This window comes from Heloderma suspectum, chromosome 13 (genome assembly GCF_057233095.1).
Source record: "Heloderma suspectum isolate Gila_16-S chromosome 13, 16-S_ref, whole genome shotgun sequence".
NCBI classification, from domain to species: domain Eukaryota; kingdom Metazoa; phylum Chordata; class Lepidosauria; order Squamata; family Helodermatidae; genus Heloderma; species Heloderma suspectum.
The window spans coordinates 30,378,040-30,394,784 of NC_139470.1; the positions used below are offsets into that span (position 1 = coordinate 30,378,040).

General features: G+C 51.5%; 1 protein-coding gene across 2 annotated transcripts in view; it reads left to right on the forward strand.

Annotated features, from left to right (window-relative positions):
* The window catches only part of SCARF2 (scavenger receptor class F member 2), a 70,136-nt gene that overhangs the window by 23,266 nt on the left and 30,125 nt on the right, over positions 1-16,745 (forward strand). For both annotated transcript variants that reach the window (XM_084819705.1, XM_084819706.1), the window contains exons 4-6: positions 1,778-2,297; positions 4,474-4,692; positions 6,634-6,762. In XM_084819705.1, the coding sequence (XP_084675831.1) occupies positions 1,778-2,297; positions 4,474-4,692; positions 6,634-6,762 (868 nt within the window). The remainder of the gene's footprint in view (positions 1-1,777; positions 2,298-4,473; positions 4,693-6,633; positions 6,763-16,745) is intronic.

Genomic DNA, 16,745 nt, shown 5'->3' on the forward strand with positions numbered 1-16,745 from the left:
TGGCGGCTGCCTTTAATCAGGCGAGCCGCCGCGTTCTGTACCAGCTGCAGCTTCCGAACCGTCTTCAAGGGTAACCCCACGTAGAGCACATTACAGTAGTCTAAACGAGAGGAGACCAGGGCATGTACTACCGATGGGAGCAGATGGTCGGGAAGGAAGGGGCGCAGCCGCCGTGTCAGATGGAGTTGATACAGCGCTGTCTGGCTCACAGCTGACACCTGAGCCTCCATGGGCAGCTGGGAGTCCAAAACGACCCCCAGGCTGCGGACCTGGTCTTTCAAGAGTAGCCGTACCCCATTCAACAACAGGTCAGCATCCCCCAGCCTCCTCTTGTCTCCCACCAAAAGTATCTCAGTCTTGTCAGGGTTCAGCTTCAGCTTATCCCTCCCCATCCAACCACTCACCGTCTCCAGACATTTATTTTCATCATCGGATGCTAATACAGATATCAGCCATTCCATGAATATGTATTTATTTATTTATTATTTGCAGCATTTTTTACCCCAGTCTTCAGCGGAGAAAGGATCTCAGAGCAGCTTACAAAGATGAACAATGAGACAGGGCCTGCCCTCAGGCTTACTGTCTAAAAGGCACGACACAAAAGGGAAGGGGCTGGGAAGGAGGAGGAAAAACCTTTTTCTTAGTTTCAAAGTTCTCATTGCGTTCCTTCTGGCAGGGAAGGGTGAAACAAGCTCCCTCCAGCTGTTCCTTCCCTGGCCAGTGTATTGGGCTAGGTTGCCCCTTGCTGTGAAGTTCTTCCTGGGAGGCGGGGTTGCCGCCTCCCAGTGGCCCTGGGCAATCTGGCTGAGGGATGAGGCCAGAGGCTGCAACCCTAGGAAACTGACGGTTGGAGCTGCAAGTGCCTTCTGGCAGGGAGGGGTGAACACTCAATACACTTGAATATTCAGGGACTGTTGGCACAGAGTGCCTTCTACCAACTCTGGACGGTGGCCCCACTACGCCCCTATCTGGACAGGGATAACCCAGATTATCAGTTGTCTGTGCTCTGGTAACCTCCAAGTTAGAGTACTGCAATGCACTCCACGTGGGGCTGCCTTTGAAGATGGGTCAGAAGCTGCAGCTTGTGCAAAATGCAGCAGCCGGATTGATAAGGGGGACAACAAGGTCCAAACAGAAACCACTGGTTCTGGCCTGTTTGCGTTGGCTGCCTGTATGTTTCCGAGCCCAATTCAAGGTGCTGGGTTTGATCTTTACAGCCTTACATGGCTCAGGACCACAATACCTGAGGGAGTGCCTCTCCCGGAATGTACTGACCTGTACACTACATTCAGCATCTAAGGCCCTCCTCCAAGGGAGGCTCGGCAACAAGGGAGGGGGCCTTCTTGGTGGCGGCCTCCCAATTCTGGCACAATCTCCCCGATGAGGCCCGCCTGGTGCCAACATGGTTATCTTTTCGGCGCCAGGTTGAGACCTCCTTCATCTCTGAGGCATTTGGCAGCATCTGATGAGTTTTAATCAGGTCCAGGATTGTCTCTGGTCGATGGTTTAAAGGCTGTTTTTAGATGCATGTTGTCTGTGTGTGTGCTGTCTGTTTATATGTTTTTATGTAACTGGCTTTGCACTTTGTGTCATGCGTTTTTAATGGTTCTGAATCTTTGCAAACCGCCCAGAGAGCTCCAGCTTTGGGGCGGTATAGAAATAGAACAAATGAATTCAACGGATGACTGTTTGGAGGCTTTGGCAGCGGCCTCCGCAGAGCTGGGCAAGCACCAGATGGGAGCCGTGCTGCTAACGCGCCCTCGCTGTCGCCCCGCAGAGTGTCCCCGCCAGTTCTGGGGCCCCGACTGCAAGGAGATGTGCCGATGCCACCCCAACGGGCAGTGCGAGGACGTGACAGGGCAGTGCACCTGCAATGCCAACCGCTGGGGCCCCAAGTGCGAGAACGCCTGCTTGTGCAAGCACGGCAAGTGCGACCAGAAGACGGGCAAGTGCTCGTGCGAGCCCAACTGGTGGGGCCCCCAGTGCTCCAGCGCCTGCTACTGCAGCCTCAACTCGCAGTGCGACCAGCAGACTGGCAACTGCCTCTGCCAGCCGGGCTGGTGGGGCCGGAGCTGCAACAACCAGTGCGCCTGCAACAACTCCCCCTGCGAGCAATTCACCGGGCGCTGCCAGTGCCGCGGGCGCACCTTCGGTCCCCGCTGCGACCGCTACTGCCAGTGCCACATGGGGAAGTGCAACCAGGTCGACGGCACGTGCGCCTGCGAGCCAGGCTACCGGGGCAAGTTCTGCCGGGAGCCTTGCCCGGCCGGCTTCTACGGACAGGGCTGCAGGAGGCGGTAAGGAGACCACCCTGAAGCGGTCCGAACCAAATCACACGGTCTGAAAGCTCCCGTGTCTATAGAAACAGGGGCTTTTCTGATGGTTGCATTTCAGAACCTCTTTCTGCCCAAGGGACAAATCCCATTTTGGAGGCGCTTTCAGGGCTCTGTGAGGCTGAAGGCAAAAGGGCCTGTGCCCAAAATGCCAAGAACGCCAGCATCTTTTAGCAAAAAGCTCTTAACTTTTGCCACTGGCTCAGTCTTAGGAGAGGCACATCAGCATTTTAGAATGGGGAATGACTGCACAAGAGCCAGGAAACCTCTAAATGATGGGTGGGCAGCGGGGGGGATGTGGCCTTCTGGAGGCCTGGATTGGGACCCCCAGAGGACCAAGTTTGGCCCCTCACCCTGGGGTTCCACAGCCCCGCTCTGTTTCATTGCTCAGATGGTGGGAGAAGTGGAAATCCAGAAGCCCCCCTCCCCCACTTCTCCCAGCAGAAACAAGCCCCTATAGCCATCTACAGTCATCTACATGCCCCTATAGCCATCTACAGATAGCCATCTACAGTCTATTGAAGGGGACTATCAGAACAGGTAAGGGGGCCAGCCGGCCCCCTGTAATGCAAGCATGGAAGATGGGTGGATCTGGATAGAGAGCCTGAAGAAAGCAAGCCGTGTAGAGTTGGGGCTGCACTGCCCCCCTTAGCTTGGCACAGAGCCACAGAGAGATGTGGTGGGGCAACCTGGGCAGATGCCAGGGCTTGAATTGAGGCTGGGGCCAAATCATGTCCCCTGGAGGCCTCTAAGATGAGAGTCCAGGGGGCCCGGCCTCCCTCCCCCCCCCCCCCGGGCAATTTGAGCAGTGCTCTGTTTTGAGTGAACGTTGCTATATGTCAGTCTCCCCCCATCCTGGCACCTTCCAGATGTGCCAGACTACAACTCCCATCATTCCCAGCCAGCCTGGCCATTGGCTGGTGATGATGGGAGCTCCAGTCCAACACATCTGGGGGGTGCCAGGTTGGGGGGGGCCGCTGTGTGTTTTCTTTTTGCCCTTCGGCAGCACCTGAAAAGCTGGAAACACAGGAGAAGCAGGTCGGCTGCGTGAGGGCTGTGGTGCGTTGCAGGCATCCGTTTTCACGTTGCCCGTGCCAAATCTCGGATCTGCTGGGTTTGGGCTAATCTGTTCTAGTGATGAGCACTCGCCGCCCCACTAGAAGGACAACTGGGAATATTTTAGGGGGGGGCTGGTGGTCAGTGGCAGAGAACAAATTTTACATCGAGCCCCAGGTTCCGTCACCAGGATCTCCCATTTAAAAGGATCTCGGGCAGCAGGGCTACGGGAAGAGTTTTCCACGGGCCTTGGAGAGTTGCTGACAGCCAGGTTTGCCAGCTCTGGGCTCCGTGTGCCAGTGGCCTAATGTTGCATAGGGCAGCTTCCTGGGTGGAAAGTTCTGGAGTAATGTAGTGCTTCAAAAACTGGCAAAATCTGTCTCCACGAGAGAGATGAGCTGACCGCAGGCAAACGTCGTTCTGTCATACGTGGTTTTTTTCGGCTCTCTGGAAAGCTACTGTCTGTATAGAGCCTGAAGTTCCTTGTGAACTCCTGTTGGAATCCTAGGGATTCTTTCCCTTTTTAAAACACAAAAACAAAAGTTTCTAGCTCTCGTGGTATTAGAATTACTTTTTTCAAAAGCTGTTTAAATGTGGCATTTTGTGCTTAAAAGCACAGAGAAATGGGCGGAATGAAGTGTTAACGGTTGTCATCCTTTTTTAAGCCTGACCTTTATGTTAGGGGAGTCGATCAACAGGACTCTGGCAGAATATTTGGAACATGTTTGGGAGCTCGTCCTCCCTTGAGGCAGAAAAGTGGGTTGGGCTCCCTGACCTGCGGGCCTCGCATATACCGGCCTAGTCCCGGCGCTGCTGTCCTTTGCTGCTGGGCAGGCGCAGGCCCCGATGCGTCACCGGGGAGGGGGAAAGCCGTTGCATCGGTTGCTGCAGCGGACGCACCGCCCCCTGCTCCTCTCAGGCCTAGGGGGCTGCTTCCGGGCCCCTGGGGCTCAGGCCGGCCCGGTGGGTGCCAGGGTTCTTGCTACAGGCTCGCCATCCGCGGAGGCAGAAGGCCCAGTTGCTTCAGGTGGCTGCCTTGGCATTGCCAGTGACCCCTGTCTGTGCCTCCCGGTGGCTTTTCCAGCTGTGGGCAGTGCAAGGAGCTGCAGCCATGCACGATTGTGGACGGCCGCTGCCTGGCATGCGAGGCGGGCTGGAACGGCACCAAGTGCGACCAGATCTGCTCTGCGGGCTTTTACGGAGAGGGCTGTGACCAGATCTGTCCCCCCTGCAAGGACGGCCACACCTGCAACCCCATCAACGGCAAGTGTTCGCACTGCAACCCTGGCTGGATCGGAGACAGGTGAGCCCAGCAAGCCGGAGGACACGGGCCGCTCACGGCCTGTAGACCAGGCCGGGGAGAGCCCCAGAGAGTCCCAGACCTCGAGGGCTCAAGGCCTCTGAAGTCAGCAGCTGTAGCTGGCCAGGCAGCAGGCAAAAGCTGCTGCTCCAGTGACTGGCAGGCTCGAGCCTTCAGTGGAGAGGCAGTGTGGCTGAAAGTTAGAGACGAAGGCTCAAAGAGGCCCGCGTTCAGATCCTGACTTGGCCTTGAAGCTCTTCTTAAATTAAATAAATAAATAAATAAATAAATGGGTGGCGGAGGGAACCATGGATACCATCCTGGGCTCCTTAGAGGGAGGATGGGATAAAAATGTAATAAACACATTTGCACCATGCCTGGAAAACCCAGAGGATTCACATTGCCTGACAGTCCCTAGGCCTCAGCCTAGAACAGGGGTTGGCAACTTCAGGAGGTCTAGGGGCCCTTTTCGCTCCCCAGACCACCACCACGAGTGCCAAAAATGGTGGGGGGAATTAACAATGAAATTAAAATTAAATGGAGTTTGGAGCTACTGTGGAGTCCCCAAAGGGTCAAAATTAGCTTGCGAACCAGCTAATGTTGATCCTTTTGGCCCTCCATAGCAGTTCTGGACACTGTTTTGTTTGCAACATTGTTTATTATTTTTTTGTGAGGACTGCACTGGGGGGCTGCAGGGGGCTGCATGTGTCCTGCGGGCTGCATATTGCCCACCCCTGTCCTAGAAGGTTCCTGGTTAGGGCCCCAAGCTTCTGCCATTTGGGTCCTGTTTGGCTGGGTCCAAAGGCGCCCAGCAGGCTGTACTTCCTCTTCAACAGCCTGCATCCAAAAGTAAATTGCTGAAGATTATGATATGAAAAGCAATGATCACGGTGGAATGAGTTCAGAGATGGGCAACACAGATGATCAGGGGAGTAGGAACTAAGTCCTACGAGGGAAGATGGACGGGACTGGGTATGTTTAGCCTTGGAAGAGAAGGCTGGGGGTGGGGGATATGAGAGCATTTTCCAAGTGCCTAAAGGGTTGCCCCACAGAAGAGACCTGCAGCCTGCTCTCTGTCAGCCAAGAGTGCAGGACACGAAATAACGGGCTTCAGTTACCCGAAGGCAGATTTTGGTTGAGCATCAGGAAAAATGTAGCAGCCAGACCGTGGCACCAATTCCTTGGGGAGGTGCTGGGCTCTCCATCGATGGAGGAGAGACTAGAGAGCCATCTGTCAGGGATGCTTTGAACTGGATCCAGTGGAGACCGGTGGTGCCGAAGTCAGTGGGGCAGTGAATCCGCTCCGGGTTTCAGTCAGAACACGAAAGGAGCAATCTGAGGTGTGAAGTTCCGTTAGAGTTCTGACTGAAACCTAGAGGAGATTCTCCGCCCCAGTGACATCGGAGCCTCCACCGACTGGACCTCTGCACTGAGCAGAATGTTGGACTTGATGGCCCCGTCCAACTCTGTGACTGTAAGCAGTGTTGAAGCAGAGCCAGGGCTCAGAGGCTCCAAGCACTGGGACCTTGGGTCAGCAGGGACCCTGACATCATCTGCCACCCCCCAGGCTTCCCTGTTCCCTCTGAGCTTAGCTGCAGTCCTCACAGTAGCTGCTGGCAGGCAGGGGGGAAATGGGTTTTCCCAGCAGCAATATATCGTTGGGAGCTATTCCTGTTGTAAGTGAGGGCTTTTGGGGTGGCTGGGTCTTGAATGGGTAATCAAGACCCACTGGCTTCACAAAAGACACGTATAATACGGAGAGAGATGAATGCAGCTGCCTGCATTTGGGGGCCCTCCTTGGGGGCGTGGCTGCGGAGACTGTCATGCTGAGCGCCTCCACTTCAAAATGCACAGCTCAGCCACTGGTCACAAGGGAAGTGCCAGCCTGCGCACGCACGCCTTTTCTTGCTGCCCTCTGAATGGCCCTTCTCGGCCCTTTTCTAGGTGCGAGACCAAGTGTCGCAACGGGACCTACGGCGAAAACTGCGCCTTTGTCTGCAGCGACTGCTTCAACGGCGAGTGCCACTTTGAGACGGGACGGTGCCTCTGCAGGGCGGGCTTCCATGGGATCTCGTGAGTGCCTTGCGCTCGGGCTCAGTAGTCCTGTCAGCCTTGTTCAGGGTGTGCAAGTAGCCCCAGTTTTGCACAAACATGAACTCACTTTTGGAACTCGCAAAGGGCGACTCAGTGACTGGAATAAACTCAGCAACATTGACTTCCTCTAATTTCTCTGCTGTGCCCAGGCATAGGGAAAGAGCCACAAAGCTGCTTCCTCTGCCTACTGGAAGTCCTGCTCTTTTGGCTTCTGGGGTTTCTTCAGGCCTCACCCACACATTTTCAGAGTTGAATGGGGACTAGAAACTTGTTTTCCTTTTAAAATGAAAGCTGAGATTCTAGAGATAATTAAATTCAAGGCCAAGTACAAAAGTCTGCCAATGTTGATATATCACTGTGTACCACTCTGCAGCAGCCTTCCCCCAACTTGGTGCTCTCTAGACGTTTTGGACTTCAATTCCCATTAGTCCTAGACAGCAGGGCCGATGGTCAGGAATACTGGGAGTTGTAGTCCAGGATACCTGGAGGGCCTCAGCTTGGGGCAGGCTCCTATACAGCTATAAAACATGCATGTACCTCATTGCCAACACACCAAAGGGGCTTTCTTTTGAGGGACAATCTGTGTCTGCTGTGTAAAACATTAGGGCGGCGCGAATTTTGTGTGCTTATTCCATGTGGGCCCTGCCCTTCCTCTGAAGAACTCAGAGAAGCTTACGTATGCCTCCCCGTTGGTCTCTCATCCAGACCGCTTACAGGACCAGGGCTGCGTAGGCAGAAAGCTTTTAGCACCAACAGAGGCAGTTTGACAATGCCACATCTCCTCCTCACCACCGCCATTATCCGCTTGCTTGCTCCCTATGGGCCCGAGGAAGGTGGCTTGGGGGAACGTCATGCTGAGCCCTCAGGCAGGTGCTCAACTGTGCCAGGCCCAGGTGCAGGCCCTGAATGGACTTCCCCTTCCCCCAATCCCTGGAGGAGTTTTGTAACCCGTTTTTTAAGGTGTTTTTTTAATGCAAGGCTACCCAGTAACTGCCACATACATCATGTCTTGATGATCAGAATTTTTGAAAGAACATTTTGGGGAAGCTAGCATGTTCTGTCTCTTTAGCACTACATTTACCATCTCCCAGTAATTTAAAAATAAATTAAGGGAGAAAACAGTCTTCTGTATTACTGTTGCAAGTCTCGCAACCCTGGAAGAAGGCTCCCTCCCACTCACAGTCTGGCTGGGTATCCTGTTTCTAAGCTCAATTTGGGCCACGTCAACCATATCTGGTCTGGGGAAAACTGCTCTGATGCCGCATCCGGACATTCTGCCTGCCTTCCTCCTTCGTTTCAGCAGCAGAGTGATGCCACCGCCTCAGGACCATTAGTCATCATTTCCTTATTCAACCCCAATCTGTAATGGGACAAGGGTTTTATTTTCCCATTTTTCAGCAAATGCTTGGTATATTTTCAGCAGAGCAAGCAGATCTCTCTGGGAGTGTGTATGGAGACTTTTTCCTTTATTATACGTGCGCAAAGGAATCCATATGTCTCCAGATGAGAGCTCTTCCTTCTGCCATGTGATGCCAGCGTCCTGTTCTCCTGCATGCTCGCTTGTAGTAACCCTGGTTTCAGCAAATGCTTGGTATATTTTCAGCAGAGCAAGCAGATCTCTCTGGGAGTGTGTATGGAGACTTTTTTCCTTTATTATACGTGCGCAAAGGAATCCATATATCTCCAGATGAGAGCTCTTCCTTCTGCTATGTGATGCCAGCGTCCTGTTCTCCTGCATGCTCGCTTGTAGTAACCCTGGTTTGCTTCCTTCCAGAAGCAACCCCCTGCGTATCTCCAACTGATCTTAAGTTACCTTCTAAGACCAACCTCAACCAGGGGCCCTCCAGGCATGTTGGAGTATTAACTCCCATCATCCTCAGATAGCATGGGGTGGGAGTTGTAATCCAACATGTCTAGAGGGCTCCATGTTGGGGGAGGCTATTCGAAGGAATAAGTCGCTCCGCACAATGAAGGCAAAAGTCAATCTCAGAGCCATGGCTTTTGAGTAACGACACCAATGAAACCCTTCGCTGCTCTGAACGGCCACTGAGTCTTCTGCCAGGGTCTGTGCTCAAGTCTCTAATCAGGAGTTAAACCGGAGTGAGGAAGCATTTGACAGTATGAGCTGGTGCTCGTGTCCAACACCTAGGAATAAGGTGGAAGAGGGAATATTCTCTTGAGCAGATGCATGGGAATACTTCTGCTGCATTAGGGAGACGTTCTCCAAGGATGTTGAGCCAATGGACGTTCTCCAAGGATGTTGAGCTATAAAGCAGGCCTGGAGGGAGAGCGACTTTTGATATTGAATGGAGTACACGGGGCGGGGGGGGGAGCTTTTTTCCACTGGAGCTAGGCTGGGGAAAACAGCTGAAAGCATCTGGGCACCGCAAGGTAAAGCAGAGGAGGGTGAGATCAGGGTTAGCTCCCCTCCTCCACATACTCCATTTGATATTAAAAACAGATCCCCAGCCCGCTGTATAGCCGAACAGGCAGGTGCATCTCTGTGACAACCTGGCTCCGCGTGCATTCTCTTCTCTGCCATTCACAGAATGTGAGAGAGGTCCGGTTCACACGCCCAAATTGTCACCACAAGTCTATGGGCTGAAAGTTACTTGTGGCGAAGCGGTTGTGTGAGTGGGCTCTTGGAATGGTTTGGGAAAGGGAAAGGGTACAGAGTGCAGACGAAGATGGACGTAGTGTTGCAGGAATGGCAAAAGTGTAGTTTCACTCTTCCCTAAACAAATGTACCTTTGGCTCTTCCCCAGAAAGCTCAAAAAACAACACAGTTCTGCAAATGTCCAGCAGACTGGGGAAAATGCAACTGTGGAAGGTGTCCATTGACTGGCGCCTGTGACATCCCCAATCCATCAATCCCCTGAGCTGTTTTGCATTTTTTAAATGTCTGTCTGTCTGTCTGTCTTTCTCTCTCTCTCTCTTTCTTTCTTTCTTTCTTTCTTTCTTTCTCTTGCTCCGTGCTGTTGTACAGCTCCATGACGCTTGTGCAGGACAACATTAATTAACTCAGGGAGGGATCTGGATTTTCCTCCTTTGGAACCTAAACGTCTTGGCACATCTCGTCTACAGTGGCCCTGGTAAAACAAGAAATCTGAACTGCTCCAGGGCTTTGTAAGCAGATGGAAGGAAACCCCTGAAGCATGCTAAAAATAAGGCTTGGTCAGGAGTTACTCATTTTGTTTGCTGGCTCTCAAGACAGACTTTGTTCAAAGGGACTTCTTGGTATGACTGTTGCAAAAGCAGAAGAATATCTGCAGTCCTTTTTTTTCCCTCCCTAGCAGAATGAGAGGGCTTCTGAATAGGGTTCACAGGAAGAAGCAAGAGTAGGGAGCTCCCTGTTTGCTTTGAGCAGGTGTTTGTTTTTCTTTTTGCCATCCAAAAAGCTAAAGAACAGATCAGAACGTCCAGAGATGGCTTGATGGTCTCCTGCCATCCAAGTGTTGCATTTAATAGATTTTGTACCGAGGAGACATATGCTGGTGGCATGTTGGAAGGTGTAAGGCAAACGCCACTGTTCCCTTGACCCCATCCACGCTCCTTTAGGCTTCTCTGCAGGACCAGCCAACTCAGGTTCCAGGTTTTAAGCAGCAAATTAGAAATGGAAAGGCAGCAAATTATCAGTTTGTTATTGGTGTATAAAACCCTAAGTATCCAGGGACGAGAATATTTGGGGGAGAGCACCTTCTCCATATCAGATGAGGCCTTCCGGGTGGTTCCGCATGGACAGAGTCCACTCAGAGTAGAGCTTCTAGTGTCCTGGCTCCCTCTCTGTGGAATTCCCTGCCAGTTAATGACATGCAGGCACCAGCATTGCTTTGTTTTCAGCATCTGCTAAAGATATTTTTATTCAAACAAACTTTTCCTGGATGACCAGCCTCTGTTTTATTAGTATAACCTGATTTTAAATATTTTTATCCATTTGTATTTTGATTCTTTTTTCTTTGCAGTTCACCACTTTTAAAGATATAGAGTGGTTTATAAATTTTGTAAAAAAAAATTAAAATACCTTTTTAATTTATTATTTTTTACTGCCAGGTGAAAATATAATAATACGTTAACTGGTGCCAATGGTTACAATCCTAATTGCAGTGTGGCATCGGAACCCGAAAATGGGAATTTCAGCTGGGAGGATGTGGACCAAAAGCAGGGATGCATGGATATGCCAGTTTGAGTTTCACTCATCTGATAATTTTTCCAACATAAAGTTCATCCTTAGCCATGAATTTTGTAGTGTTTCCACATCAATGTACATTTTTATTCAAGTCCACACAAAAATGTGCATGTATTTTTACAAGTAATTGCCCCCAATATGATGCATTTTTGTACTTTTCTGCCCTAATATACACTTTTTTTGCGCACACTTTTACCTAGTATACATATTTTTGTATGAATTTCTTGACTGGAGAACTTCATTGCAAAATTCAGAAAAGTGTGACTGTCGAAACATAACTGTGTTTTGATACGTGTATTGATTCGTAAAATGTGAATTAGGTGAGGTCATATTCAAAAGTGAACTGAATTAATTTCTCCCCTATTTCTAGCCAAAACTAGATTGCACCCGAAACTAAATTTGGGGGCTCATCTCAACAGCATTGCTGCTGCTGTTTAAATTTAAGAGAAGGGGATCATAGAATCATAGGGTTGGAAGGGGCCTATAAGACCATCAAGTCCAACTGAGATCAAGAAGGAAAATGTTTGGGTTCAACCCTGCCTGGATCTGGAACTTGGGGTCTTCCTGGAGGCTAAGCAGGGGGAGCAGGAACCCCCAGTAGAGTCCCCCCTCCAGTGGCCCTGAGGAGTTTTTGCAGCCCAACATGACAGCCACAGGACTGGAGGACACCATGCCAGTCGCCTGGGTTCCTGGCCAGCTCTCGGACTGCCCCTCATAATTCACAGACTGCAGAAACACTGTGCCAGCCAGGAGCTTCAGGGCCACTGGCAAAATGCCTGGCTAGTCACATGACAGTCTACTCAGGAGGAGGGGGAAACAGATGCAAGGCCTTGCCCAGAGCAGAGCCACGAGAGTAGATCTTATCAATTTACAGCTGTTCTTAACCCTCTAGATGTGGAGGTCTCCAACGTGGTGCCTGTCGGCCTCAATGTGTCCACAGACACCTGTCTTGGCACCCTCCAGGCTCCCTGAGGTGCCTGTCAGCCCCTCCTGACTTTTATTTCTTAAGATTTTTTTAACTTAAAAAAAAAAATGGGAGGCAGACATGCTGCAAAGCAAAGTTCTGCCCTCCTGCACCAACTTTTTTTTGGTTCAAAATAGTAGTTTTTGTGCTTTGGAGCTCAGATCCCACCAGAGTATTTTGTGACTGGCTGTGCACACCACAGTAGCCAGTCTATGAATGGACAACACACCTGTGGCGGCCATTTTGTGAGAGCACCCACGACATTCTCAGAATTCCAGATGTGCCCACCAACCAAGAAGGTTGGGAACCCCTGTTCTAGAAGACCTCTAAGGGAGGAGATTCCAGCTTATCTGTAGGCAGCTTGATCTGTGGCAAAGGATAGCTTGGCAGTGGAATAATTGCAAGCGTTTCAACTTCACATACACAGACTTACTTAGAGAAGCAGCAGCAGGCTGGGAATGCTGGGAGTTGTAGCCCAACACACCTGCGGGGCACCAGGTTGGGGAAGGCCTGCTGTACGGATTGCAAAGGGGGAATCAGTACATCTATGGGCAATTTTTGTAAAACAGTTAGAATAGTGGGGGTTTGGATTCGCATGGACAAGTGGCGTGTGACTTACTCCCTTCATGAATTATCCACGCTGTAAAAGATCAAAACCGCCCATCAAAAAAGTTAACTAAAGCCATTATCAATCAAACTGCTCCCCACCACCACCACCAACTCACCACTGGCATTTCTCTGCCCTTTTTCTCCTCCTGATTCCCCTTTTCCATGCATGCTGCTCCTTTAGTCCAGATATCCCTCCCCAAAAGCCTGCATAAAACTCCAAAAAAGACCCCTTGTAAGTGTTGCACATTTGCATGATTAGTCCAGCCCCAGTATCTGAGATTTTGATGCAGAGTTCCAGACCCTGAGATCTGGGCGGGCGGGGCGGGGCGGGGCAGGGGGGACCCCTGATGTGTATGTAAAATTTGGGGAAGAATTGCTGACACCAAACAGTGGTTCCTCACACCTGTTTTCTGCCACTACTGAGGAGAAAGCATCAGCCACAACAGGCCTCAGGGCCAAATCTGTCCCCTTGCTGACATTGTCTCCTCCCCCCATTTCCAACCCAAAGGCAAGAGAAGTTTGTGCTTGGACTGGTGACTCTGGCAATGGGCGTTTCTGGCAGTGTGTGTGTGTGTGTAAGAGAGAGAGAGAGAGCGCCTTTGGCCCACCACAGTTCAGCCCCCTCTTGCGAAAGAAACTTCTGACCAGCACCATAGAGGATTGCCCAGTTGCCAGAGAAGAGTTGGGGATGCAACAGTTTGTCACTAACTCTGTGGTATCCACTTTTCTTGCAAAGTAGCTGGCACTTTATTTGTCCCCTGCAGTCCACACTGGTGCCTCCTGGGGCAATGAATGCTCTTTTAATAGTGGTTCAGCCCAGGCAGTCAACAAAGAAAGGAGACCAGAGTAACTCCGGTTTCCTTCTGGCAAAGAGGTCCTTTGGCTGCAAGGAGTGCAGATGGTGAGCGACGCCTTGCCAAGAACGTACTGGCTGAGGCGCTCTGTTGTGAATTATCTACAAAGCCCGGATGTCTTGCCAATTGGGGAAAAGGGGGAGGAGGCCCGCGGAGCTTAAAGCTCAGCTGGGAAGCCTCCGACAGAACTAGTTGCCCAGGCTATTAGGGGTGGGTGGAGGGAACACAGAGATGGTTCCCTGCACCTCGGAGACACTTCGAAATATTTAACTCCAGCGCTCTCCATTGGTGCGGTTCTCAAGCAGGACCCTTGTGTTTGGGTCAAGGCCAGAGTTGCCGCTCTTTGCCTGGGAGAAAAAGCTGAACTGGTGTAGAACCGGGGAGTGGAGGGGCCAGGCCAGCTCTGAGTCCTGGATGTGAAGATCTACACCAAGCTAGGGTCTGTTGGTGACAATGTGTAAAAAAGAGATCCCCATCAGTGCTGTAAATAAACATGACACTGCGCTGAGCTGAGGTGAAATACAAAACAGCAAACAACAAATAAATTGGAACCGGAACCAGACAGAAGGGATTAAAAACTCCAATTGGTCAGCGACGGGGAAAGCTTGCCAAAAAAAGTGGGTGGATCTGCAGAAGGAAACCCAAGATGTCACTTGGTGGATCTCCTCAGACCATTTCTACTTCTGCCCATCACAAGTAGTGGGGAGATTCTGAAACCTTGCCTCTAGCTTTGGGAATCGTGCGGGGCCCTTTTGGCTTTGGAACATGGCCCCAAATATGGCCAACGTGCTATTCAGAATGCAGGGAGAGGCCTGACGTGATGACAAGGCCCATTCGATCCAGCTGTCTGTTTCCCACAATGAGCAACCAGATGCCTCCAGAAAAGCTGCATGCAGGGATGAAGGCAGCAGGGCCCCCGCGCACTCCTGCCACTGCTTCCTCCCCCCACAGCAATGGAAATTGGATGGCAGACAGCCTCTCAACCCCACGGCACGCCTCCCCGTCCTGACTGTGTCTAATCTCCCTTTAAAGCAGGGGTGCCGAACCTCTTTCAGCCCAAGGGCCAAACTCAATTTCAGAGAAGCTCTCGGGGGCTGCATTCCATTGGTGGGCGGGGCTGAAGGCAAAAGGGGTGTCACGTTCCTTTGTCCTCCCCCTTCACAATCAATGCACTCCAGGAAACAAAGCTTCAGGCCAACACTATTAGTTAACCAATAGCTTCTTTACAAATGCAGATTCTAGGAAGCTCTTAGACCGCAATGAAACAGCTAATCCACACATCCGGGAATACCAATAGAGGATACGGAGAGGAAGTTAGGGAAGTTGCCAGCAGTCCGGGCATGAGCTTCACGGCCAGACTAGCTTCGCAGGGATGCCCCTCCCTTAGGGTGGCTCCCTCCTACGTAGGCTTCGACGAGTGGCCAACCTGGCGGAACGTCTGAGCCCTGCCCCTGACTTTTCCTGCTTCGCTCTGCGACGGACCCTAGTATCCCTCAAGTCACTCCCTTTGCCCTCTGAAACCTGGGTTCTCATGGTGGAGGAAAGTGGGGGGGTGTTCAGGCTGGGCCACCTGTGTGTCACGGTCTTGGGAAGAAAGCCTTGCCCTATCTGGGCTCACTAGGGAGGGTGCCTCCCTGCTCTTGCTGTTCCCACTCTGATTCCGAATCTGAGGTGCCAGGCATCTCCACGGGCTCAGATTAATTCCTGACAAGGGGTGGAGCCAAAGATAACGGTATGTGTTAGCTTAAAGCGCTTCCTGCCAGCCGCTAATCCTTAGGAGAGGAATTCCAACCTTTTGAAACGCGGGGGAAACTGCGGAAGCCAGGAAGCCACCAAACACTTGGTGGTCGGGGGCAACAGGGCAGGGCCTTCTGGAGAACCCCGAAGGGCACGATTGGGACTCCTGGACAGCCAGATGTGGCCCACAGTTCTGAGGTTTCACCTGCTTTAAAGCTGTCTGTCTGAACTAGCGGCCGTTGCCACATCTTCTAGTAGCAAATTCCGGAAGTGGTTTCTTTGTTTGTTCGTTTATTTATTTGAAGTATTTTTATGCCACTCCTCAGCCAAGCAGGTTCCCAGAGCGGCTTACAAATAATCCATGAAACAAGACAGCCCCTGCCCGCGAGCGTACCACTCTGCCTAAGGTGGGAAGCCTTGCATGCCCTGAATCTGCTGCCTGTTACTGTCATGGACTCCACCTCTCCCTGCAGCCTTAAGGGCTCACTGCTTGCAGAGTCTGTCCTGTGAAAGTGGTGATTTGCAGGATTCTGCACCCAGTGCAAAATTCGGGAAAACCACAGGATATGAAAGGCTTTTAAGATGCAGCGACCACAAATGCCTCCACCCAGCCTGATTGCCCTTAGAGCACGGCTGCTTGCAGCTGCTGTGAGCGGCTGGGGAGATGTGTTCTCTCTGCCAGCCAGCACGTGGCACCGGGGAGGCAGGGGCCTGTGCCAAGGAGAAGCTTTGGATGTTCAAAAGGCATGACGATCCCTGGGAGAATCCGATGGCAAGAGAGCAGCAGCTGCCACTGACTGCGTCGAGCTGAACCTCGCCCAGCAGGCCCGCACCCTGAATACGCCTTCGATTCTTGCTGAACTTATCAGTGGAAATATTGCCCCCCCCCCCCCACCAAAGATGGCTCTAGCTCTGATCACTTGCTCAGTGCATTGAATTGATTGAAGCTTTGGTTATAGGTCAGTTCTGGCATACCAGGAGCAGTGATAGGGGGCAGAACATTTTCCAAAATGGATAACTTTCCGGTGCTTTATTTTTCACAGCGAATTTTCCATTTCACAAGTTCAGTAGTTCCAACCAATGGATGCCAGTTGCAAATACCCTATTAGGCCAACTTGGCAAAGTTGTAATTAATGTTTTTTAGGTGATTATCCCTAGCAAGTATGTGAGAGAATACAAAGATGTCCTTGAAATACATCTATGTCTCAGTGTGAAATGGAAGTAGAGACCGCGAAACTGAAGGTGCCCCAAACAATTTTACCGGAAGAGAGTCAAACTCTGTGGAAACAGACGAGCGGCTGTCTGCATATCATGCACAGCTCTTTGGATTGCTAAAATGAAGTAGTGCAGCCTCCCCCAACTGTTGCGCTCCAGATGTGTTGGACTACAACTCCCTTGGAATATGGAGGAGGTATAGTACGGCACCCCACGTATGGAATGTCATGTCCAGAGATGCTCACCTGGCATCGAGGTGAAGATGGTCGACTTCGCCAGGCTTCCCAGCATGTTCATACTCAGAGAATTTTGCAGGGGGTCTAGACGATGTCATCTTCTACATGTAACCCACGCGGGAGTCGGTCTCAGCAAACTCAGTGGGACTCACTGAGTAGAC